Source organism: Drosophila bipectinata, chromosome 4, assembly GCF_030179905.1.
Source record: "Drosophila bipectinata strain 14024-0381.07 chromosome 4, DbipHiC1v2, whole genome shotgun sequence".
Classification (NCBI taxonomy): Eukaryota; Metazoa; Arthropoda; class Insecta; order Diptera; family Drosophilidae; genus Drosophila; species Drosophila bipectinata.
Window position 1 is genome coordinate 18,123,294 of NC_091740.1, and position 27,473 is coordinate 18,150,766.

The following is a 27,473-nucleotide window of genomic DNA, read 5'->3' on the forward strand; positions in this document are numbered from 1 at the left end:
CAGAAAGTACCTGGCAGTACTGAAATTCATGTTCGCTACCTTTTAGAGGCCGTTACGTCATATTTTGTTCGAAAAGTGGGCGAACCAATTGTGCCGGCCCTCTGCTGCTACTGAATTTCGTAATTATGTCTATTCTTTGAGCCAACCCTAATTTCCAGACGAGCTGTCTAGACCCGAGATAAATCCGTTGTCAGCTATTTCTGTCAAGTACGCCTCTAAAGTATTCCTACCGCCAAGTGAGCCCTAATGTCTGCCAACGTAAACACAAAGATCCTCTAAGCGTTGAATAATTTCCTATCCAGATCAGTTCACACAGTCCTCTAAGTGATCCCTAATGTCAGCCAATGTAAACACATTTAAAGCAGAGGATTAACACATTGATTACACAGTGCAACAGTTATATGGAACAACTTTTCTGCTCTGCTATAGCTATAGCAATAGCAGAAAAAAAGGTTTTAGGTAATAATTAATAATAATAAGTAATAATATTTAATATTTAGATTATTGAGAAACAAAAAATTAAAATTAACAACTTCTAGTTAAATAAGTGGGCGGTAGCAATAGCAGAGCAATATTTCTACGCGTCTCGCTACTACGGAGTAGTAAATGCAAACCCTGCTGAAGAGTCGTTTAGAAAATTTATAAAAAACAACTAACGTATTGATTATAAAAAAATATCGGTTAAGCCAAGCGTTGTTTTATGTGGCAGTTGATTGATATTTAGTGAATGAACTTTTAAGCCGTACTATTTTTGGAGTTGCCCAATTTCCGGGACGCATTATCAGGTGCATCAGGCAAGCCTTTAAAAGCTGCTATATAAGCTGATCTTTTTTTTCCTTTCCTGTAACCTTCTTTTCATTCGAAACTGTCGTGGAGATCAGACTTGCTTTAAGTTAACACTTCAGTACACTCCGGGATAGAAAATTTATAATCCATTTTTCTACACTTGCAGAGAGTATTATAATTTTGTCCAAAAGTGTGCAACGGAGTGAAGGAGACATCTCCGAGCCTATAAAGTATATATATTCTTGATTTATATATTCTTGATATATTTACCTCCTGAGTTGATATGAGCTGTCTGTTTCTACGCAAAGTAGTCTCTCAGTTTTAAAGTTATCGACTTGAAACTTTGCATCCTTCTTTCCTTTGCACGCAGTATATAAGTCGGAACGGCCCGGAACGGCCCGGATCGGCCGACTATATCCTATAGCTGCCATATAGCTGATTGATCGAAAATGGTATAACTTTGGTTTTTTTAGAGTTAATGAGTTCAAATTTTACCCGAAAGCTATTTTTGGCAAAATAATACCACATGCCAAATTTCATATAATAATAATAATAATATAATATATCGACTATATCTTATAGCTGCCATATAAAAGAACGATCGGAAATGGTATTTGGTAGAAATACCAACTTTGGTATTTTTGAAGATAGAAGCTTGGTTTTATTATCATATTCTTATAAGGATACATACGATATGTATGTATATCCGGTTTTAGCTGCAAGGGTATATCAACTTGGGCTCCGTCCGAAGTTAGCTTTTCTATCTTATTTTTTATTAAATAACCCCCTAAGTTGCCGAACATTCGGAGGTGTCGGTTTTTTATTATTTGTACGTATACAAAGTTTAGGTTTTTGCGCCGAGACAAACGTAATTGCAATCGAAAAGAGAAGGTCGAAATCGGAGCATAAAAGGAGTCCGTTGATTGGCCACGACCCGTTAGGCGAGCCAGCATGATATTTATACCCTTGCAGAGGGTATTATAATTTTGGTCAAAAGTGTGCAACGCAGTGAAGGAGACATTTCCGACCCTATAAAGTATATATATTCTTGATCAGGATCACCTCCTGAGTTGATATGAGCATGTCCGTCTGTCCGTCTGTCTGTCTGTTTCTACGCGAACTAGTCTCTCAGTTTTAAAGCTATCGACTTGAAACTTTGCACACATCCTTCTTTCCTTTGCACGCAGTATATAAGTCGGAACGGCCCGGATCGGCCAACTATATCCTGTAGCTGCCATATAACTGATTGATCGGAAATGGTATAACTTCGGTGTTTTTAAAGTTTGAGAGTTCAAATGTTACACGAGCGCTATTTTTGGCAAAATAATACGACATGCCAAATTTCGTAAGGATCGACGACTATATCCTATAGCTGCCATATAACTGAACGATCGGAAATGGTATTTGGTAGAAATATCAACTGTCGTATTTTTGAAGATAGAAGCTTCAGACTTTTTTTAGATTTTGTATTGTAATAAATTGGATTATATATTCATATTCCCATAAGGATCGGCCAACTATATCCGATGTTTGCGATATATATCCGGTTTAAACTGCAAGGGTATATAAACTTCGGCTCCGCCCGAAGTTAGCTTTCCTTTCTTGTTTTAATTGTGTTTATCCCGCTGAAAGTTGTCAAGTGAATATTAAAATCATTTACTTATTATATCCAGGGTACTTATTGTGGCCGTTTTAAGATTTATTGCGGCCAACACAAAGCACCCCCAGCACCCCCCATACCTAACCACATGGTACCGGAAAATTAACCATATAATGGTTTAAGGCAGCAGTCTAGTCAGAGCAGGTGGAAGCACGTGTTCCGCTAAGTATAAGGCTGATGAGTTTAACCCATGGCGATTTTTTTCTTCACATTATCGTTTTATTACCTGAACTACAGCCAACACTAATACTTGTATGTTTATTTCTGTCACATGTTTCTGTTTTATTTAAATTTGATGTTGATTGTTGTTCCATCAAATTTAAATTTGTTTTATTTAAATTTAGAATTTAGAAAAATACAATAAATTCGGCTAAAGTGGGGAAAAAACCTTAAGGGAAAAAATTCAAGAAAAGGTCTAAACATACATTTAGTAAAAAGAAGTGAAACCATACATACATGAAACCAAACCATACGTTCATACAGAAGTGAAAAAGAAATAAAATCTTACTTATTTCTAAGTTATAAAATATACCGATTTATTTTTTCGGCTTTGTTGTTTATTTAAATCGTTTATTTTTATTTCGTAAGTCAGTTCTTTAAATAACATTGCTATAAAAAACACTAATTCTTTAGAGCGAACCTAAGCGGAGATCGATCTTTCCCCGATGACTATGCAGTGAGTGGTTCATTTAATTATTTACCAAAACAAAACAAGCATGAACCAATCTAACATGAATTTTAGTTGATCTTATTAACATAATACCCTAACAAAGTAATAATATCACAAAACTTTAACCCAATAATATTTGATTTTCTTTTATTGGCTTATTTAAATTTTATAATTATTCATAGAATTTGTATTTTGGTTTTATTTCATACCTTCACTATAACCGACCTATAACTGGTATGATTATGATTATTTTATTACGACTAAAACATGATTTATATACCTTAACTTTATAATTTTATTTTCACGCACTCTAGAGCTTCTTGTTATTATAATATTTACTTATGAACCCCGCCATTATATATATTTACTTTCTCTGAATGGCCTATATGCATTTTCTCTAAATTGTATATAATCTTTTTTCCCGCATAGCTTAATACTTTTGTTCGAATACCAAAAAGTAGGAAGAATGGTAATGTTATGTTATGTTATATACTCTTAGCTTTAACCGAATTTTGTTTTCTACACCTTTACAATTAAACTAAATTATGTAAGGTTCATTATCTAATGTTTAAACTGAGCTTATGACTCCGAGGTTGTAGGGTGTTGAAAGGGTTCACTAGAGCTTTGCTCTATGTGATCAAAGGTAGGATGGGCAATATGCGATCCCTTTTACATCTCCGGCATCGCAAATTATGAACTTCTCTCTTCTTTCTTGCCGATCTCCCGGTTAAGTTTCTAGCTATTTATCTTGTCGCCAGCACGCTCAATTCTTGAGTGGCAATTTTCATTAAGACACCAGGATTATTAATTCGATTTTTCACCTACTTCTCTTAATCTCAACCTAAAACTTTCCCTGAATTTCTCTTATGTATTAAACTTTTTTTTTTTAAATCAGTTAAATGGTTATCAGTAGTCATTACTGAACAGGATTAAAGAGATAACTGAGAATTTTTCCAAACTTTACAAGATATGGAGCGAAGATTGCTAGACACTTTCAGAAAATATTTCAGAGTTAAAAATCGGTAACCGACGTTCTAACTAGAACTTTAGCAACCCAAAGTCACACATCGGGGATGAGGCAGCCATTCAAATAATCAAATTTATCCTGAATACTTTTCCCATTTAAAGCAAAAGCAATGTGAAATAAGAAAATCGAAAATCCTAATCTACAAGGCGATTATTCGGCCAATTTGGACATACGGGATCCAACTTTGGGGCACGACCAGCAAGACTAATATTCAGACTATCCAGACGTTTTAAAATAGAGCCCCCCGTATCGCCACTGGGGCCCACGTCTACCACGACAACCAGACAATTCACGAGGTACTTGGCTTCCCATGGGTGGAGGAGGAGATCCAGAGAAGCAGCAGCGAGTATATCCAGAGACTACACAACCACCCCAACGAGTTGGCGACCTGCCGACCACTCTCTCCTCTCCTGCAGCGGCGGCTGCGCAGAACTCATCCGCTGGACCTCTAACTTAAGGGGAACCCCCCCCAATTCTCGGTTGGGTCATTTCCGATCGTTCAGTTATATGGCAGCTATAAGATATAGTCAGCCGATCCTAATGAAATTTGGTAGGTTGGATCAACTTCAGCTTCAGCTGGATCAAGTTTCAGCTTTCTATCTTCAAAAACACGAAAGTTGGGTAATTTTCCATTGTTCAGTTATATGGCAGCTATAAGATGTAGTCAGCCGATCCTTATGAAATTTGGCATGAAAATAACTTTCTAACTCTAACTTGAACTCTCTAACTCTAAAAATGCCAATGTTATACCATTTCCGATCAATCAGTTATATGGCAGCTATAGGATATAGTCGGCCGATCCGAGCCGTTTCGACTTATATACTACGTGCAAAGGAAAGAAGGGTGTGTGCAAAGTTTCAAGACGATAGCTTTAAAACTAAGAGACTAGTTTGCGTAGAAACAGACAGACGGACATGCTTTTATCAACTCGGGAGGTGATCCTGATCAAGACTTTATAGGGTCAGAGATGTCTCCTTCACTGCGTTGCACACTTTTGACCAAAATTATAATACCCTCTGCAAGGGTATAAAAAGGATTATGGAGTATTCTCAACCTATTTTGGGGCTCCTATTAAAATTGGCATCTAAATAGTGGCCAGATGTGCATTGACCCACTCAGTCCACCGTAGCTAAGATGGCTGCGAACTGGACATAAAAGAGCTCAGTGTAAAATCGTAGTCCTCTGTTTTTTCCCCCCAAGTGGTAAGGGACACAGAAATTGAGAATTACCATCGAGAAATAAGTGCGTTTTTTTGTTATCGCATTAATGTTTGAGGCCTTACATCGGAATGTTTATGAAAAATCTTTGGGCTGGAATTCAGCCATCGGATCTCCAAAGCGATTTGGCGCATGGAGTTAAAACCACAACTTGTGTAGGGAAAGATCCTGATTACAGTTGTGGAAAATCAAAAATAAGATTTCACTAAAAAAATGTTTTTCCGAAAAAAAAAACCGGAAATATATATATTAAAAATAATATACATACGTCGAGTTCGAGGACAAATATCGAGGAAAAAAATTCGAGTTCATGGGAACAACGACAGCCAAAGTCTTTGGCTTTTATACGGCGGGACCAATGTCTGCGGCAGGTCCACCGAGTAGAAAAACAACATCAGCGGCAGAAAAAACAACCAGCTACACTATCAGCAGTATTAAGAGCGGATCCTTTTACATCATCTTCAGGAGGAACACGCATAAATTAATATTTAAAATTTAAAAAATAATAATTTAAAAAAAAAAATCGGTAGAAAGAATAATAATTATCAATTAAATTTTATAAAAAAAATTAAAGTGTTAAAAAAATAACCTCTTCAAGACGGACATGTGCATTTGAGTTGGCAATATTTTAGATCAGGGGAATGCACCGAGTTGGTGGATAATGTGAGGGCGGATAAAACTAATTTTCCTGACCTTAAGACTGAGCAAATTCGCGTGGAATTTTTAGGTTCCCAAGAAACTAGTACCTGAAATACTAGCGAAAGCACATGATAGTCTCTTTTCGTGTCGTCTTGTCGTATTTCAATAGTCGAAACAAATTTTTAAGTTATGTTTTTATAGTATATATAAAATGTATACTCAAATAGATTTAAAAATTGAAAAACAATTTAAATATGAGTTTGATCTTCGTGTATACCATAGGAGCCCAAAGTTCCAAATCGGACAGATTGTTCCAAATCGCTTAGTCTCCTAGATCCCCGCGTTCAAAAATGGAACAAGCCAGTATGGAATACGAAGATTTCAGATTTATTAATGTATATCTATAAATGATAATATTATATTTAAAATGTATATATTTATATATCATTATTTATTTTTTATATTTCTAAGATTATCTCTGACATCTTAAAATCGGCCGAAGCGGCTTATTTAGTTTTCAAGGTACATACATATGTATGTATATGTACATGAGGAATAGAAAGGATTTGGCATCAAAAAGCTTGCTTAAAATATCTTTTTTTGAAATTTATTGAAATTTACTTTTATTAAATATTGAATATTAAATAATAAATTAAATATTATTAGTTGTCATGCATTCGATCGGGATATATGTATGTACATATGTAGAATATGAAGGAAATACTCGACCTCTGAATCTTAGGCAAACACATACATATGTAAGTATGTATGTATGTTTATATGAACATACGTATATACTATATATACGTATACACGTATATACTTCAATTCTATACTCACCTAAACCTCTAGACACAATGAAGGTTTAGTTTTTCGAAAAATGCAACAGCATGTACATACCTACATATGTATGTATGTATTTCTCTTCAAAGCGAAAGTGCATTTCTGTCTACATATGTATGTATGTATATTTAAATAATTTGATAGTATGTATGTGTGTTTATCTTACAATTTTTTTTTTATATACAAATGAAAATTATACTTTTAGGAGTTTTATTTTGTGTTTTATGAATGTTTAAAAATAAAACAGGAATCCCTAACGATTTCTTTTTTTCAGCCTTTGCATGTCATGTATGCATACTTATGTTCATATGTATGCACACATATGCACATTCTAATATATTCGAATGTATATACATATGTGTTATGCTTGGCAGTTTTCGGTTTGCACATTTGACTTTTACATTCATATGTATTTATATCTAAAAGTTCTTAAGGATTTTCGAACATATACATATGTATGTACATATGTAAAAATATATCTATCACTTTGAAAAGAGAACGAGAAAAACTTGGTTACTGACATGGTTTAGGGGGAAACTCACACATTTAGGCATTTTGTTACTTATTATTTTTGCAAAGAGTAAACTTCTTGCTGGAAGCTCTATTCTTAATATCCGTATTTTAGAATTTTTTTTTTAAATACATAGTACATACATAGTTTTTATATGGTACATATAAACATATAATTTTTGAAATAAGGATTATACTGTTAATTGCAATAAAAAACTGGACTCTTACATGACAGACGCAGACGCGCAATCAAAACAAAAGTAAGAATAAGATTTATGATAATTTTTTACTTTCAGTATACACGATAAACACGAACGAACCGCAATAAAGCCGCAAATAGAAAGACATCCGAAAAAAGCTTTTACGACTCTTGTGCAGTTTATTTTAAGCTTTATTTTCGAAAAACGGTCGAAATACAAACATACGGAACGGAACAGGGAACAGATACGTTTTCCGTTCCCAGTTAGTAGAGGTGTTATGAGAAAATCTCTAGCGCGTTAGCACCATTTGTTTGAGAGCTTAAAAGCTCTATGACGAGTGCCAGTGTTGAGAAATTTCGCGCGGAAATCCATTTTTTTACGTTTTTCAACACACGAAAAGTCGCGCGCGTTTTTTCTGCAGCCTTTCGTGCGAAAGAGACAAGGAGAGTTCGATCGAACCTGGCGGTTAAAAACGCGGGCGCGATTCCAACATGTTTCGTCAGAATTCGGGTGGGTTTGGAACGAAAACGCACCAAGTTTGTCAGGCGCAGTGTGTATTTTCATGAATATTAAAAAGGTGAAAATATTTAAAATTGAAAATATGATGAAGTAATTGAAGTGAAACAATTATTTTCTGAAGTATGAGAATTTACTTAATACAAATCTAATAAACATGGAAAGAAAATACATATTTTTTGTAAAATGTTTAACGATTTGTTCAATGTATGTTCATTAATAAATAGGGATTTATTCATGTTTAGTATCGAATATTTTTCACGAAAATTATTAAAGTTTATGATTTAAGCTTGTCCCAAACTTAACTTACCGCGCACCCAAATCAAATATAGGTGTAAAGCTCTTATGTACATGTACATAAAATAAATAAAGCATTTACCCATTTAAAGAAACGTTCATAGGCGAAAATATATACATAATTGTATAGTACGTTCTTGTCTATGTGAAAACTTTGATTTTCCTCGCTGGGTCGATCGGATTTACATATGACTAAAGAGTCTAAATAGATAACATCTGATGCTTTTAAAATTACTAAAAAGTAAAAATGGGTACGTATAATATTGAAATTTTCGTAATGCTACTGTTTCATATGTATGTTTTTCTGTTTTAATTTAGAAAGTCTCACTTATGTATGTATGTACTTACATATATGTATGCGCATATACATATGTATGTATGTACATAGTCACAATAATGTAATTAGCAAGAGGAATCGTGCGGCTTTCTGGAAAGAATGCGTCTAACTTATTTTTTTATTTCAGCTTGGGGACCAAAAAGATTAACTTATGTATTGGCCAATTGTTTTCATTATGTGATATGCATACTACAATATATAATAATATTAAATATGTAATATATAGGTATTAAAATAATATACATATATGTATATAATATATTTGAACTACATATTTTCCCGGAATCAACACCTGGAAAGAAGGTGTGTGTGTACAATATTCCAAAACCTTAAGATTTAAGCATCTTTTTCAGAAGTCCTTCATCAACATTATTCAATAAAATCTACATTTTTCTTTTTTTCAAAACTTTTGAGGAATTTATGTACATACTTTCGAGAAGCCCCAACGCAAGATCATCTTGCAACTTTTTCAATAGGCGTATTTCGGGAAATTTAGGGTATGTTCATTATTGTGACGACCCGTACGCTGGTACAATATACAAGGAGCGTTGCGATCGGGCAATCCAGTGACGACGGTTATACGACGGTAATTCTCATTTCGACGGTGCACTATGGGCAAAAAATCGGTTTGTTGGCATCAATTCTAATTTTGAAGATAGAGGCTTGAAACTTTGCAGATATGTCTTAAATATTATGCCTGAATTTCGGACCACGCGTTCCGTTCCGCCCCCTTAAAGCTATGGGCAAATAGTCTTTGATTTTTTGATTTTTAGATTTTTAGTCTGATTCCTAGAATATTTATAATAGACGATTGTAATTGAATTTCATATATATTTTTTATGTTAGTTTGACCACCCCTTTTGTAACGCCCCTTTCAAGATATCTATATATATAAAAATGCTCTGTTCGTATCTACATCATTTATAGACTTGAAAAGTTCTGAACCGTTTAAGCCCAAATTTTTACCCAACATGCGTTGAGGTTCCAGCTCGGTTTATGTATACTTTTGATGTAGATAGCTTATCTGCGTTTGCGAATATATCAGTTTTTTTCGCGTTTCCCCGTGCCCCTACTTTTCTATTTAGGCAGACAGCTAAGAAGAAAATGTCAAATGAAAATGTCAGAAACGAAGTCATTAGAAACGAAGTCATGCCACCCAAGAAGTTGAATTTTGGTCGTCTTACTCGCAATACAAAAGCAAAAAGACGTAACATTTCGAATAGTAGTGACGAAGAGCGGGCCTCTATTCGAGAGACTGAGCGGCTGAGAGCCATGCGAATGCACAACGCGGAGAAAGCAGAAACGCGAGCAGCTAGGCTTGAGCGAACACGATTGAGAGTTAGGCAGTCGCGTTATGCAGCAATCGATTTGATTCGGTCTCAAAATAATGAACGCGACAGGGCAAGGGTAGCTGAAGCGCGTTTACAGCTTGCAACGGATCGAAACCTGCAATACAATCGTCCTGCATTCCGATATAATCCAACTGTTGATTACATCTCGAATCGCAATGTCGTTATTGGCCGTATAAATCAGGTCTGATATATATATATATAACTTCGTTATCGTATAACGCCGAAGTTATACCATTTCCGATCAATCAGTTATATTCCGACTATATACTGCGTGCAAAGGAAGGAATATAACTATATCAATCAGTTATATTCCGGGCCATTCCGACTTATATACTGCGTGCAAAGGAAAGAAGGGTGTGTGCAAAGTTTCAAGACGATAGCTTCAAAACTGAGAGACTAGTTCGCGTAGAAACGGACAGACAGACAGACAGACGGACAGACGGACATGCTCATATCAACTCAGAAGGTGATCCTGATCAAGAATATATATACTTTATAGTGTCAGAGATGTCTCCTTCACTGCGTTGGACTTTTTTGGACAAAATTATAATACCCTTTGCAAGGGTATAGCAACACATCCCACTTCTTTTGAATCCATATCTGTAAATCAGTGGCCGGCACTTAATACAATGATACGGTTTTAAGGTATTAGTATTAGTGACGAATAGTAGAAATTATAAGTTTACACTGTTTGGGTGCGGCAGAGCTCGCGCAAAGAAATTTCCCATGCCCCTGGAATAGGGCCCTGCCGACCATAGCTGCAAATGAACATTCATTTCATTAGTATAAATCTTAAAATTGTATTTATTAATGAAGCCTAACTTTTGGATAAAATAGAATTTAGGATTTAGTTTCAAATGCATTTTGTTTCTCATTTTACTTTTAACTAGCTGCACTTGGTTAAATACGCGTTCCACCTTTGCGTTCGACTCATTATTTTAAGTGCAAAGGTGCTAAGGGGGCGTGTGTCGAATCCTCCGGTATCTCTGGGCTCCAAAACTTCAGCCCAAGACTTTAACGTGTTTTTTTTTTATTATACAAAATAAGAGAATTTTCTGATAACAGAGTTTTTTTCACTTTTTTTGAGTGAACCTCAAAATACATCTTAGAAGAGTTATATCGGTAGAGCTAAAGAAGAGCTATCGGTACTATTTAAAAAGTGCCAGTAGTAACCGAATCATTAAAAAAATGCTTGATTCGAATGCTAGAAATCTAGAGCTAATAGCATTTCACAAAATCTTTTAGCTTTCGCAGTTTCAACAGAGCTAGACTTAGAAATAAAATAGAATAAAAGACTTAGAATCTTTAATCTTTAAATTTTAAATTTTAAAGGTATAAAATACCCTTGCAAATGGTATTATAATTTTGTCCAAAGTGAAGGAGACATCTCCGACCCTATAAAGTATATATATTCTTGACCAGGATCACCTCATGATTTGATATGAGCATGTCCGTCTGTCCGTCTGCTTTTACGCGAAATAGTCTCTCAGATTTAAAGCTATCGACTTTAAAATTTGCACATACCCGTCATTCCTTTGCACGCTGTATATTAGTTGGAACAACCTGGATTGGCCGACTACATCGTATAGCAGCCATATAACTGATTGATCGGATATGCTTTAACTTCGGTGTTAGAGAGCTTTTTTGTAATTCGGATTTTTTATGAGAGCTATTTTTGGCAAAACAAGAAAGGAAAGTTAACTTCGGGCGGAGCTGAAGTTGATATACCCTTGCTTTTAAAATCAAATTTATATCGTAAACATCGGATATAGTTCGCCGATCCTTATGTTAATATCATAATAAAACAAATTAGTTACAATAACAAAAAATCTAAAAAAAGTCCCAAACTTCTATCTTCAAAAATACCAAAGTTGGTATTTCTACCAAAAACCATTTCCGATCGTTCAGTTATATGGCAGCTATAAGATATAGTCAGCCGCTCGTTATAAAATTTGGTAGGTCGGATTATCTGACCAAAAATAGAATCTGTATTAAGTTCCAGCTTTCTATCTTCAACACGAAAGTTGGGTAATTTTCGATTGTTCAGTTATATGGCAGCTATAAGATGTAGTCAGCCGATCCTTATGAAATTTGGCATGAAAATAACTTTCTAACTCTAAATTGAACTCTCTAACTCTAAAAATGCCAATGTTATACCATTTCCGATCAATCAGTTATATGGGAGCTATTAGATATATTCGGCCGATCCGGGCCGTTCCGACTTATATACTGCGTGCAAAAGAAAGAAGGGTGTGTGCAAAGCTTCAAGTCGATAGCTTTAAAACTTAAACCCTAGTTTACGTAGAAACAGACAGACTGACATGCTTATATCAACTCAGTAGGTGATCCTGATCAAGAATATATATACTCTATAGGGTTGGAGATGTCTTCTTCACTGCGTTTCACACTTTTGACCAAAATGTTAATACTCTCTGCAAAGGTATGAATAACATATATTATAAATAAAGTAATTTTTATACCCTTATACCCTTATTTTGCTCGTTAAATGCAAAGCATGTTTCCGAATGTTAAAAAAAGATCGTGCCTTTAATTTAAAGAAACATTTAATGTTGCATGACATTCGACCTGAACAAAAAGAAAATGATTCTAGTGGCATGCAGCCACATGCTGCATTCGACAGGTAGCAGAAAAAATTCGACAAGAAATACATAACGAATGTAAAAATCGGATTCTATCATTAAAAATTGATAGTCCAACTTGATCGGAATCAAAGATTATACAGTACATAGATGGGACATCTCATACAAAGAAAAATGTTCTATGGCGGGTTCCAGCAGTGGAACCCGCTGGAACGAGCGGGTTCTATTGCGCGACAAGTTAAGTTTGAGAAATTTTTCGCGCGACAACGAATGAGGAATAGCCGAGTGGTAGAGTGCTTGGCTGGTGTGCAAAGTAAAACGAGTTCAAACCAGGCTCGGGACATCCATTTTTTTTTAATTTTAAATCTATTTATACTATATTTTTATTCTTTTAATATGTTTTCCTAAATTTATAATCCAATAAAAAAAAATACAAAATTGTAAAATCACCTTAACATCGTCTCAGTTCGTAGTGGAACCCGCAGTAAAAATGTCTATAAATGCGGGTTCTACGGCATTTTGGCAGGCCGCGTCGTGGAACCCGCTCTCAAATGTTTTCATTTTTTCCGTCGTGGAACCCGCTGTAATAATGAAAGCATTTGAGAGCGGGTTCCATGACAAACGGCTGGCAGATGAGAGAGGGAAAGAGAGAATTCTATTTTTAGATCGTAATATCTTTGGAACGATGAAAGTTTGAAACGTTGTAATCGAACCAATGTAAGAGTAAGGAGATCAGATATATCTTCTACTATCCTTACTCGTCAGCTCTGTTTTTGGTATAGATTCTAGCGTCTCCTTTAACACCAATTTTAAGTATCATAAAATCAACTTCGAGAGTAGCCTAGATGGATAGTGCGTGGTCTTTATTCGTGGGTTCCTGGGTTCGACTTCATTAGCGGGCGGTTGTTTCGATTTTTAGAAAGTTTTAGTTTTATGATTATTTTTATATTTACTTTTATTTTTTTATTAATATATTTTTTTTTTTCATATTTTCTTTATTATTATTATTATACTCTTGCAGAGGGTATTATAATTTTGGTCAAAAGTGTGCAACGCAGTGAAGGAGACATCTCCGACCCTATAAAGTATATATATTCTTGATCAGGATCACCTCCTGAGTTGATATGAGCATGTCCGTCTGTCCGTCTGTCCGTCTGTTTGTCCGTCTGTCTGTTTCTACGCGAACTAGTCTCTCAGTTTTAAAGCTATCGACTTGAAACTTTGCACACACCCTTCTTTCCTTTGCACGCAGTATATAAGTCGGAACGGCCCGGATCGGCCGACTATATCCTATAGCTGCCATATAACTGATTGATCGGAAATGGTATAACTTTGGTGTTTTTAGAGTTAGAGAGTTCAAATTTGACAAGAGAGCTATTTTTGGCAAACCATTACGACATGCCAAATTTTATAAGGATCGGCCGACTATATCTTATAGCTGCCATATAACTGAACGATCGGAAATGACCCAACTTTCGTGTTTTTGAAGATAGAAGTTTGGGACATTTTTAGGTTTGGTTTTTGTATTATAATAAATTGGGTAATATTATCATATTCTCATAAGGATCGGCCAACTATATCCGATGTTTGCGATATATATCCGGTTTTAACTGCAAGGGTATATAAACTTCGGCTCCGCCCGAAGTTAGCTTTCCTTTTATGTTTTTAGTTGCATTATATTACAATTGTTGTAAAAATACGTGACGGACGTGTCGGATAAAAAAATTCCGGACGGACTCCATTGAAATTTTATTAGCCGGACATAATGAAAAATTAAACAATTTTACAATAATAAAATTTAACAAAAATATTACAATTAAAGAAAAAAAAAAAAAAAATAATTATAAAGAAAGCAAAAGTTCAAAGTCCTTACGAGGATTTGAACACAGAAAAATTATACATAGAGAAACTACTCTATGCATTACGCTACCACCCTGTCTCGTTCTGCAGCGATATACTATTGTTCTAAATAGTAAAAATAGTAAAAATACTATTTGTTCTACCAACTACCGATGCGCCGATGTGCATCGAAAACAGAAACGAGAAATTGAAATTGAAATTTGGAAGCCAAAACATTTTTACTCCGTCGTGCGAGCAGTCACACATACACACATAGGTTCACATTTTTGTTGACGGGTACATGTAAAGAGTTCTAAAAATAGAATCGTATGCATGTGCGTTTCCCCCCTCACCAACAAGCTCGACGCAAAAAGTTGACCGTTTTGGGCCCTGATGTCCCATCTATGTACTTTATAATCTTTGTCGGAATATATTCGGTGTCAGTGCTCAATTCATTAGTTCAGATGAAATAAAATCGCGAGTTCTTGGAATGGTGGAACTCAGAGGAGCTGGGTCAAGTTCAGCCCAAAATCTTGCCAAGGAGAATCTTTCTGTATTGGACAAATACGGAATATCTCTAGGCCAAATCGTGTCAATTACTTCAGATAACGGGGCAAATTTGATAAAGACGACGAAAGTTTTATCAGAAATGAACTTGAGCGAAGATGACATGGAAGGATCAACTTACAACATGGTTGACCAACTCAATAAGGCGAAAACTATTTTAAGCCTTATTGAAACTGTCGAGAACAAATCAAGAGATGACGATTTTATAGTTAATGAAATGTTATGGGACTTTATGGAGTCGTATGTGACTATTATGGCTCCACTACAAAAGACCATAGTGCAGTTTCAAGAGGAGCAACTTCACTAAGGGAATTTTTATGCTCTGTGGTTGGTCTGCAAACTGACCACTAATCAAATTTTATCAAAAAGTGCTCCGGATGCAATTATTTATACAATTGGAGAGGAGCTTTTTGAAAGTATGGAAGCACGGACCAAGAAATTAACATCTAATGTTGGCTTCGAAGCTTGTTTGTACTTAGACCCAAGATTCCATCATATTCTGGACAGCTCCCAAAAGGAAAGAGCAGTCAGTTTCTTAAAAACATTGTGGGCACAAATCAAAATGCATACTCCCATTGCAACATTATCATCGTCTACTAGCTCAATTGCTTCAGAGGACAGCAAGAGTAAAAGTAATTTTGATATTTTGGGTGACTTTTAAAGTGTAAGCGTTGTGCCAAATGAGTCAACCGATGTACATGCAAAGATTGAAGCATTAAAATTACCGTTTTTGAAATCCAGTACAAACGTTTTACATTTTTGGAAAAAGAGGAAATCATGCGATGCAGAGCTCTACGAACTAAGCTAAATATGTTTTGATATACGGCCAACTCAAGTAAGAACTATTACTTAATTCGAAACAAAATTTAAATATCCAAAAATTTATAGGTAACAATAGAGCGGGCATTTTCTTCATTAAAACTGGTGCTGTCGGACAACAGAAATCGTTTAAGCCACGAAACATTAGAAAATATACTCCTTGTGTAGGGGGGCGTGGTTCCGCAAAAAGGTTCCAGGACAATTAGAAGTCGGGGGCGTCTTCGGTCGTACACGGGTCGATGAAGGCCCCCGTGTCGAAAATCCGGGTCCCGATGTTGACGCTGTTCCGTCTCAGTAGCGACGATAGGGTGGGCGCAGCGAGCGCGTCCTGCGGGAGCCCTCGAGGAGAGGCGGAAAGTTGCCTAGGCGCGGATGACGCGGGCGGAAGAGCGGTGGACGGCACCCGATGAGTGGCGGACGAAAGCAGTGGAGCGCTTGACGACTGCCAGCCAGTGGCGGAAGAATGCCGAGGAGTTGCCGGCGAGCGCCGGGAAGTCGATGGCCGTGGATCGGCTTGTGAGTGCCGGAAAATGGCGGACGCAGGGCGAGAAGCACCCGAACCGTGCCGGGAGTTGGCGGATGACGGCCGACGAGAGAGCGAGACACCCCGTGTACTGTCTCCCGTGGGCGGTGACCGGTGCTCCTTGGTCCCGGGGTGCAGCAGCGTGTGGTGATCCTGACCACACGTCTTACAGCCGTCCCCACGCCGACAGGATCCGTCGGAGTGCTCGTGGGCCAGGCAGCTCGAGCAATAGCGGTTCACGAGAACCGCTCGGAGCCGCTCCTCGGCACTAAGGCGTAGGAAGCGCCGACACTTCTTCAACGGATGGATCCCATTGCAGACTCGGCATCGGTAGGATAGTGTACCTCGAGTACATCTGCTCTCCAGTGACGGGGCGTTACGTGAGCGTGGCGACATCGTGCTGAATATGACCTTGGAATGTAGAATTAGGCCCGGATCAGTCGGATCATCAGCTGATTGCCACCGTGCAGCTTGATGCGATGTGTAAATCGAAGAAGGAGTCGTAATAGAATTATGCTCGCATCCTGAATCGAAACCCTGAACCAGTGAGTCACCGAGGCTGCGGGCAACTCGTGCGGAAAAAACAGACACCCTGCGGGGGTTGGCTGGAGATAATGGGCCTGTCAGCACCCATCCGAAAATGGTCTCCTGACCGAGAAGCGACCCGCAGATGTTAGCCTTGGAATTACCGAGGAGAATGGACGGAAGAATGTCAGCTCCTAATAACACATCGACTTGGGAGCTCTCAAAGAAGTTGGGGCCCGCCAGGGTAATATTGGGCAGCCCCTTGAGTCGATCTCGCGAAATCGGATATGATGGCAGATTTCCTGCCAACTGCGGAAGAACGTAAGCCGCAGTCTCTAATTGTAGCCCGGGTCTTGACGGCGACCGAATAGAGAAATGGCACAATTTAGTAGACTGCGCGGAAATGGTTTGATTAAGGCCGGAAACTTGGGCTTGAATCGTCTTGAAGGGAGGCTTGACGAGGTTGCACAGTCGTTCCGTTATGAACGTCGCTTCGGACCCTGAGTCTATTATTGCTCGTGCCTGGACGGTGCACCCCAAATGGCACACGTTGATAAGGGCCGTGCCCAGTAGGACTGCTCCTGACCCGGAAGCGAAACACACCTGCACATTCGACTGATCCTTTGAGCCGTTTGCTGGCGTAGGCGGACTTGGAGCGGTAGGCAGCATAGGCGGACTTGGAGCGGTGGCGAACGGATTGCCGCGGTGCAGGAGGGTGTGGTGTCGGCTGTGGCATGTGAAACATGTACGGGCGCTCGTGCAGTCTCGCTGCTGGTGCCCTCGGCCAAAACAGTTTAGACATAAGTGCTTCCTTGTAATGTAGTCAAAGCGCCCATTTACATCCATATTTAGGAACCGCGGACATAAACAAATGGGGTGGTCCTCCCTCGAACAGAGATCGCAGCCCTTTTGGCCCGGAACCACTCGAGTCTCGTGTGAATTGAGCCTCCGAGCAGGGGCAATAGGAATACCCGACCTTGGCGGAAGTTGCCCGGAGCCACTAGGACTGACGTCGTTGATTGCCTCTAGAGTGCGATGGCGCTGTCAGGAAGTTATCTAATTCCTTCCATGTTGGAATTTCGGCCTTGTTATGAACGGATTGCTCCCACATGGAAAGTGTGACTTTGGGGAGCTTTGACGAAATCATAAACACCAGGAGGCAGTCCCAAGCTTCAACATTGATAGCGGACATTGCTAGGGCTGTCAGACAACTCTGAATGGTGGCTTGGAGCTCCTTCAGCGCGACCCCGGACTCTTGCGAAATAGCCTGGAGGTTGAAAAGGATTTTCAACTGGCTATTGACCAGTAGCCGCCGGTTCTCAAAGCGGTCTGTGAGGCTTTGCCAAGCGACGACAAACCCCTCATGTGTAAGCGGAGCCTTGAAAACAATGGCGTGGGCGTCACCACTTGTTTTGGACAGCAAGTGGAACAACCTCTCTACCGGGGTGAGCCGCGAGTTTTGGATGTAAATGGCCGTAAACAAGTCTCGGAAGGTGGGCCACCAAAGATAATCACCCGCGAAGACCTCAGTATCCACCGGAGGTAACCGGCAACCTGTAGACGCGGGCGTGTGTATATTGACGGAAGTCTGAGTGGATTGGGAGGCAATTTTCTCCCGAAGCTGGGCAATACACCTCGAATAGACGGAGTAACAGTAGCTGTACTTCGATTCCAGCACTGTCGAGATGGTCGCATTGTCGTCGGACTCGGCTAGCAAATCGGAGCAGCTCTCATAGCTTTTCTCCACCTTCTCCCACAGTGCCCGAATTTGGTCCCGATGGACTTCGCACATGTATTGGGAGCCCACTTCCGTTTCTCTGGCGGAGTATTTATGTTGGCCTCAAATTGGCTAACTCGATCTGAAGTGGCGATGAACTTCTTCAGCGCCACGTCGACCGCACTTTGAGCCATTTTTGCAACGGAACGAGTCTGCCTCTGTGAAGGACCGGAGATCGTGTTGACGGATTCGTCACTCTTCGCCCTTGGAATGGCACGGTACGCCTTAGGCTTTAAAAGAGGCGTCCGCGGAGAAGCGGATTGAGATCTCTCCAAACGGATGGTTGGGATCGGACGTGCCTTTTGGTCGTCTCCCGTGGGCATTCTCAGACACCTATTCGCTGGTCAGCGCTTTCCGACTGACTTGCGCAATAGGTGGCTCGTACGAAGCGGTAGCCGGTCACTAATGTGATGAGACCGGTGAGATCTCGGACGAAATGCGATTGCAAGGCCAAGTGGGAATTAGTAGCGCCGATGTCGAGAGGAACGTCGGATGCGGCACAATTCGGATGTGGGAGAAACTTCAGGAAGCCAGAAAACCAGATGGGCCAAGGCTTGTCGAGATTCTAGGCGGATGTTGCCAGATGCGGAATAGAAGCAGCGTTAGGAAAAAAATGACGGAACGGAAAATGGACAAGGACCGGAAAATTCGTGCTCGTTCGGAAAAATAATTGATGACTGTCTATATATGTATATTTCGACCAGTATGGCTCGTACGTATGTAAATATTTAATTCCTAACTATTTTCGAATTGGCGGAGCCGGAAAGGTGGACTTGACCTTGGCTTGAATTTAACACAGAGAGAAAATAAATAATTAATTTTTGCGTAATTGTCGGATTTAGTTATTATGGAGACAGACGGGTGGGGATGAAAATCTCAAGTTTTAATCAATTGAGGTTAATTATCCCGAAGTTGGAACGGTGGAATTGAAACCGCGGCTCGATTCTGACAGAAGATCGACAAATAAATTATTTATTTATAATTTTTTGATAATTAAATTTTCGACGAGTGGCCGGAAAGGTGAATTAAAAACCACTGGCCCTTTGCTCGAACGGAAAATAAGACGTTAATAAATTTTCGTAGTTATAATTATAAATACATGAATTTATAATTAATTGATTTTTTTTTTTTTAATTTATTTGGTTATATATTTCCTGAAATTGGAGGCAGAAAAATATTTAGAAATATATGGGCATGCATGCAAGTAGGGCAAGGGCATGTAGGGCATATGATGGCACAGTGGAACGTCGATAAGTGGACTGTATAAATTAATTTTTATCGGTTATATATTTCCTGAAACTGGAGTCAGAAAATATTTGGAAATATATGGACATGCATGCAGGTACGGATATATGTAAGGGCATGTGGGCATATATTGGCACAGCGTTGATAAGTGGACTGTATAAATGGAGGAACAGAGAAGTTATGTGGTGTAAAAAATGACACTGATTGGGGAAGAAAAGAAACAAATATTACGACAGCGGCGGACTGTTCGGTGAATTTGGAAATTTCCGGAAATAATTCACACCGGCTGGCTAATATTAATTATGCCTTCTTTTTGTCACCACACAATTTCACTGTTCACTTGCGAATTTTTCGCGGATTAATTGCACAAAAACAAAATATGTATGTGTGTATATGTATGTGGGTGCACGTATGCCTCGACCGTTGGCAAGCGAATGGGTAACGGAGAGGCCGAAAACGGCGAGGAATATGGGCAGCACACAAAACAGAGACGAATGGAAAAGAGTAGTAGAAAATATCCGATCCGACTCTACGAAGAGTAGAAAATCTCAAACTGCCGTTGTGTCGGAAAACTCGGACTTGGAGTTGACACGGAGGGAAAAACAATCTTGGAGCAGTGTGAACGAAATTCAATGTTCGGATCACTGCTGAAGACCGGCAGAGAGACGGAGACAGAAAAAAATGTACTTATCTTTTGGCGGAACAATGCCGAGAACTGCTGGTGGACGATATCCTAATATCCAAAATATCCTGAATATCCAGATTATCCGGCTCGAAGGACCAAAGTGTGTAGGGGGGCGTGGTTCCGCAAAAAGGTTCCAGGACAATTAGAAGTCGGGGGCGTCTTCGGTTTCAGTATAAAGAACGCGTTCAGCTTTATTGGCTGCGTACATCGAATTAACTTAAAAACTAGTACAAACAGAGATCGACGACAACCAACGAGCGAGAAGAGAGGGCACAGAGGGGCGAGTGTGGATGCGCTCTTCAGCGCGGGTGCGCTCTTTAGCGCGGGTGCGCTCTTCAGCGCGGATGCGCTCTTCAGGTGAGCGGCACAACGGCCCCTCACCTAAACACTCCTTGTTCGCCTAAACTCAACACACTTAGATAATGCGATCGACAACTTGAGTTTATTTGAAGACGACGATTAATTATTTATTAAATAAATTTTTAAATAGAATAATAAATACATGACTGAATAGCATAATTTTTAAATTTTGATTTAATTAGGAGTTATTAATATTTATTTGTTTTCTCTGAATGAACTAAATATTAAATATTATTACTTATTAATATTTGTTATTACCTACAAATCATTCTTACAAAGGTAAAGAAAGTGGGTAAAGAAAAAAGGAGGTAAAGAAAGTGGTCACATAGTGACGGTGCATAAAAATCAGGGGAGAAAAAAACAAAAACAAAACTAAGCTAGAGCAGTAGCACATGCAAAAAAATTTTTGACTCAGCTCTGCTCTCGCTCTCGCCCTTTTGGCTACGGCTACGGCTACGAGGATCACAAAATATTTTATTCTGCTGTTGCTATAGCAATAGCTTTGAACTTTTCGTATCTCGACGCAGAGCAGAGCAGTCAATTTTATTTTTCTGCTACGGCTCTGCCGTAGTAGCTCTAGCTTTTTCAAACACTGGTATTTGGTAGAAATATCAACTTTTTTTTAGATTTTTTATTGTAATTAATTGGTCTTATTATGATGTAATCATAAGGATCGGCCAACTATATCCGATGTTTGCAATATATATCCGGCTTTAACTGCAAGGGTATATCAACTTCGGCTCCGCCCGAAGTTAGTTTTGCTTTCTTGTTAAGTATATATTTTTATACCATTGACTGATTTTTTGACTCGCCCGCTTTTTTCGAAAGTTCGTCAGTAGAAAGTAAGGCATACTCAGTTAAACGTATTGTTAAATTAGTTGCTCAGCTGTATCAAGTGCGTACTCTTTAAACTTTTCTGGGTTAATGACAGGGTTTATATCCTGATGACAGCTTTTTTTTAATATTGTCCTGTTATCTCAGACAAACGGATACTGTTTTAAAAAAACTTTCTGGTTGTTTTTCCATTGTTCGGGGATCCACTTCTCCCAGCTTTTCGTTTATCCACAAAAAGCAAATTTTTCGTCAGAATTCTATCAGAGTACCAAGTTATCTTTTCTGAAACATTTTTTTCCTTTTCTTTTGTTCTTTTTTGCCGTTGTTTAATTGAAAATCTATAAGACTTATGCATATTGTGAAATAAGATTTGTTTATCTCACACTATAAGAAAAAAAACAAATAAGGGTGGCTGTTGAATATTTAAAAATGTCGAAAATGAAAACGAAAAACGATCTGTCCTCTTCAACGTAATAAATCGAATTATAATTTTCTTTAATCTTAAGCCTAACTTATCTATTGCGGCGAAGCGGGGCGAATTCGCACAAGAGCGAATATAAGCTTTCGCTTCCGCTCCGCCCTAAGCTATCTTAGACTAGATTTAGAGACTAACGATTCAAATTAAAAACAACTTCAAATTCATTTAAAATCCAATCAAACACTGTCCCCGTTGAACGCCTCCACCCGGCTTCAACCCATTGGCAGCCGCGCCAGCTTGTGGACTGCTTTCCTGTACTCCGCTCCAGAGCTCGTCCTGATGACGGCGACCTTCACCCTTCCGTCTGCGCCGGCGTGCGATGCTCCTACCCTTTCTGTGAGCCACTATTGTGACGGCTGGTAATCCTCTGCGATCAGGTCGCCAGCTAGCCCGTCAGGATGTCGTCCTCCTGGTTCTGCCACTTCGACCGCGCCTGTAGGCCCAAGACGTGAGTAAGCGCCTCGCCGTCTCTTGCGTCCTGACTCAGAGACGGTCTGCAGCTCCTCCGCTGTCAGCTTGGCGTTCTTTACCGCTCGTAGGAATAGGTGCTTGGCAGACTTCACACCTGCCTCCCATAGTCCACTCATGTGCGGAGCTCGCGGCGGTATGAACGCAAATACGCATCCTTTTTTTGATGCGTATTGCGTGACTACGTCGACCTCGTCCTCGACTCTCCGACGAAGCTCCGCGAAGTGGCGACTCGCTCCCACAAAGTTCGTCGCGTTGTCGCAGTGCCCAATCTGCGGATATCCTCGGCGCCCAACGAACCTTTGAAAAGCCAACAAAAAGGAATCAGTTGAAAGGTCGGAAACTACTTCTAAATGAACTGCCTTGAACGCAAAACAAACAAATAAGGCAATGTAGGATTTATAGGGCGGCGTACCACGAATTTTCAATGTATCAATAGGGCCACAAAAATCAACACCACATATGGAGAATGGGCGGAGAGCACGAATTCTGTCTAAGGGTAAATCACCCATGATTTGAGTCATCAGACGAGGCTTGCATTTAAAGCAGCGTATGCATGACCGTACTGTCTGACTGCAGACTTCCTGCGCATTTACGATCCATATGCGCTGTCGCAAAAGACTCACAAGTGCTCGTGGACCCACATGAAAATTCGACTCGTGCAAGTATCGGACGTAGCTCTGAACAAATTGAGAGCGTTTTGTCAACAATACTGGAAACTTGGCATCGTACGATATAGGAGCATTAGCTAGTCGCCTTCCAACCCGCAACAACGAAAAGGTAAGCCCAGCATCTGATGATTCGTGTAGAAAGGGATTTAGCTTTTTAGTAGGGCCAACACTTAAATTTTTCCAGATTTTTTCTATTTTATCTTAATCCTCGTGCCCTTGGACTATTTCGACTTTTTCCTTTATATTATATAGGTGAGGGAACAATATCAGAATATCAATATCACTACTAATTTCTTCGATTTCCTTATAAAGCGGAACATATATACGAACACTCGCAGCCGTTTTAGGTGAGAGGAATATCCCTCTATCACATCCAATAAATGTGAGGTAGAGACGATTGCGGATAATCCAACCGCATTCTTTTTTGCTTCCATCTGTAGAAGTTCTGGTGACGGATCAAACCGGGAGCTCGTCGGCCACTTATCTTCCGGTTCCTTTAAAAACGATGGACCTGTAAACCAGATCGATTCTACAGTCTCTTTTACGTCTGCACCTATGCCGGATTCTGTTTAGCTGGTACATGACGCTATGTGCTATCATCCAACCACTCTTGAATTTCAGCTACTCCATTCGATACGAACGTCGATAACGACGATGGATGGGAACGAATCCAATGAGTTACTTCTGAATCCGACCAAAATACAGTTCGTTCGATCGGAACTTTTATTAGAGGCTTTATCTTGCGGCAGAGATCTGCGAGAAGGTAAGCGGCACATAACTCAAGACGGGGGAGCGTCTTTGTCTTGATCGGCGCTACTTTGAAATTTGCCGTCAACAATGAAACTTTAATACCTTCTGCAGATTCGCAACGAATATAGACGCCGGTCCATAGGCTCTCATCGATGCGTCAGAAAAGGCATGAATTTGAATCGGTGGCATTGGCTCGGTAAACACGAATCTCGGAATTGAGATGTCCTCATATTGCGACAAGGCAATTTGTGTTTTGTTCCACGCTGTTTCTAAGTGCAGTGGAATTGACTCATCCCAATCCCAGACTCATCCTATATCTTCTTTAGGAACCCAAGCGATTCCTAATGCTTTAGTCAGTTCTGAGTCCGAAAGTGTTATTGGCTTAACCGTGCTCTCGGATGCAGTAAATTCAGGCAAGTTTGAAAACCACTTGCTCAATTCAAGCCCAGCGTTTTGAAGAACCTGAGTTACTTCAGATTTAATTGTCTTTAGCTGCCTAATACAACCAGCACCCGTTACATGTCGTCGACGTAAAAGTCGGACCAAATAACTTTGGCAGCTCAAGGGAATGATTCACTCAACCTCTTCAAACACCTTATGGCCAGGAATGGGGCTGGCGCAATGCCATATGTAACGGTGTTGAGCTTTCACAGTTTCAAGATTGAGACCCATCTTTGATGGGTCAGATGACTCTGATGGGTCTTTCCTCCACACTATAAACTGGTATCGCCTATCGGCTTCATTTGCCATTACTTGGCGTTACATCTTTTTTATGTCGGCTATCAGAGCGAATCTGTTCAGCCGGAACCGAAGAAGAGTTGAATACAACTCTTCCTGGATTGTAGGACCAACCATCAACAGTTCGTTAAGGCACTTCTGTGTTGATGTCTTACAAGACGCATCAAACACGACTCGTAATTTGGTCGATGTGCTTTGAGGTCGTAAGACATACTGATGGGGTATGACGTAGTGTGGAGTAGCAAGAACATCATTGCTTGTAGGGGACATATGACCTAAGGATTCGTATTCTTCCATAAATTCACATACATTTTCTTAAAAATTCAAATCTCGAAAAATATCTTCTCTCGAGCGACAAAAAACGGCGTTTGGCTACCTCGAACGAGTTTCCCAAAACGCTTGGATCCGATTTAAATGGAAGCCTGACTTCAAATCGACCTGAAGGCAGTACAACTGTATTTTTCTGATAATGTTCCTCACATAACTCTTGTTCAGGTGACAAAAGCTTTTTGGAAGTTGGTACGTCTGCCAACGATCAGAATTATTTCAAATTGTCATCTATCGACTCGAGTAGTTCTTCTTGGCAATTGAGGCTAGAGACAGGCTGTTAAGGAGTTTAGGTATTCGCCTTATATTTTCCCGATACTATCCATCAAAGGAGAGTTTTTTGGACGATGGCTTGGCTCTTGTTTTATTCGGCCAACGGACAACAGTTCGAAAAATGACTCAGATCCAATTAACATGTCTATCCGCAGAGGTTTATAAAAATATGGGTCTGCTAAGGGCAAGTTCTTTGGTAGGTCCCAATCTTTCACGTTCATTGCCTGGTCAGGGTGATAACCCGAGATAGTTCTCAAAATCCAAAAGTCGAACGGAAACTCACTACCATTAATTGTTGACTTCACCACAGTGTGTATCTTTTTCTTAACCTGGGAATTAGATTGACCAATTCCAAGCAAGTTGATACATGATTCCTCTCCACGGATCTGTAAGCGTTGAGCACAATCTTCATTAATGAAGTTAATTTGTGACCCTGAGTCAAGTAATGCTCAGGCCAATATGTGCTCGCCATGTTTAGTTCTAACGCTTACGATCGACGTCGCTAACAAAACCCTTTCTAGAGATGACGCATGCAAAGCATCTGACGTAGAAGGGCCATCAAGATCTAGCGCTGGAGGAGGATGTTCATTTGGTGGTGGTAACGCCAAGTTATTTTCGGTCACAGTTAATCGGTGCAGAAGTTTGTGGTGCGATCTTGCACAAATTTGACACCTAGCCGATTTACACTTCGCCACCGTGTGACCTTTTCGCAGTCAATTTAAACATAATGAGGCTGACTTGACAAACTTAAACCGTTGCATTACAGCAAGGCGAGCGAACGGACTACACTGGGCAAGACTATGATCTCGTGCGTTGCAATAACTGCAAGCTTGTTTGTTGCAGCTTGCGGAGCAAGCCAACGAACTTCTGCTTGTGCTGCTTTCCGAACCCACATTTCTCCTGTTTTGGCTCGCCAGTCTCTTCAGCGGACAGGTGCTGGTACCTACGATTTAATATTTTTTCAAAATCGGACCACAGCGGCAATTCCTCATAATCCAGTGACTCTTCCCATTTTTCTCTGGTCACTGGATCTACTCTACTCAAAACTAAATGAATGATCATAGAGTTTGCAATTTTAATGTCATCTCCTATGGATAATAGGGACCCGTATATCGATGACACTGTGTCGATGAGACTTCTCAACGACGACGCAGACGGCTGGGAAACTCTCGGAAGGCTAAATAATTTGCTTATTTGGTTCGCAAAGATGAGCCATTCGTTATCGTAAACTCTTTTCAGACTAGCAATAGCTTTGTCATAATTACTCTCGGTGACTTGGAATGCCTTGATAGTTCTTAAGGCTTCACCAGAGAGGCAAGAAATTGAATGATTAAATTTATCGATAGCAGAAATGTTCACATCCTTGTCTACTAGACTCAATGAGACTCATAAAATTTTTAAACTCCGAACAGTTTCCGAGCTCGAGTTGGAGCTGCATAAATTGCAGTAGCTGGTGGGGACTCTTCAGCCATAGTGAAGGCATTTAATAATGACAACACCCTTGCTTTAGTTGTTATCTCAAATTTTTCTAACTCGGCTCCAAATTCTTCTTCCTCATCTAATTGCTCTAAATTCTAAATTTATTGTTTTTATATTTGAATAAAAAATTTTTAATTTAATCTTTTAATTAGTAAAAAATACAATTTTTCATTTTAATTATTTAGTTAAGGGGAGGGTAAGGTATTACATTTTTTTATTTTTCATTTTTTTTTTATTTTTTAAATTGAATGCATAATATATGAAGAATATTGTGTCAAAATTTCAAGTCAATTAAAGCAAAATTGACGAAGTTATTAGTTATTGACGAAGTTGCTTATAAACGTTTTACACTGGATTTTTTTCTGTTTAAAACTTTAAAGCGTCTTTCCCGCAACTCACGTTTTCAAAGTCGATGCCCCTCATAACTTCAAAACTACTGCACCGATCCTGAAATTTTAAAC

At 39.4% G+C, this 27,473-nt stretch overlaps 2 protein-coding genes across 9 annotated transcripts in view; one reads left to right on the top strand and one right to left on the bottom strand.

Moving 5' to 3' along the window:
- Tdg (Thymine DNA glycosylase) overlaps positions 1-7,719 on the bottom strand; it is a 48,862-nt gene extending 41,143 nt beyond the window's left edge. Inside the window, exon 1 of one of the 2 annotated variants that reach the window (XM_043213465.2) lies at positions 7,581-7,719. The gene's annotated coding sequence lies outside the window, so the exon portion shown is untranslated. The remainder of the gene's footprint in view (positions 1-7,580) is intronic. The other variant, XM_043213464.2, reaches the window with a different exon arrangement.
- A 292-nt stretch (positions 7,720-8,011) lies between these two features.
- Pur-alpha (Purine-rich binding protein-alpha) overlaps positions 8,012-27,473 on the top strand; it is a 368,289-nt gene continuing 348,827 nt past the window's right edge. Inside the window, exons 1-3 of one of the 7 annotated variants that reach the window (XR_011443487.1) lie at positions 8,041-8,616; positions 8,684-8,763; positions 8,830-8,916. Coding sequence is in view for 1 of the 7 variants with exons in the window: in XM_070282334.1 (XP_070138435.1) it covers positions 8,613-8,616 (4 nt within the window). In the remaining 6 variants the exon portion in view is untranslated. Of the gene's footprint in view, positions 8,617-8,683; positions 8,764-8,829; positions 8,917-27,473 lie in introns of those variants that run through there. The other 6 variants (XM_043213388.2, XM_043213385.2, XM_043213387.2 and 3 more) reach the window with 6 other exon arrangements.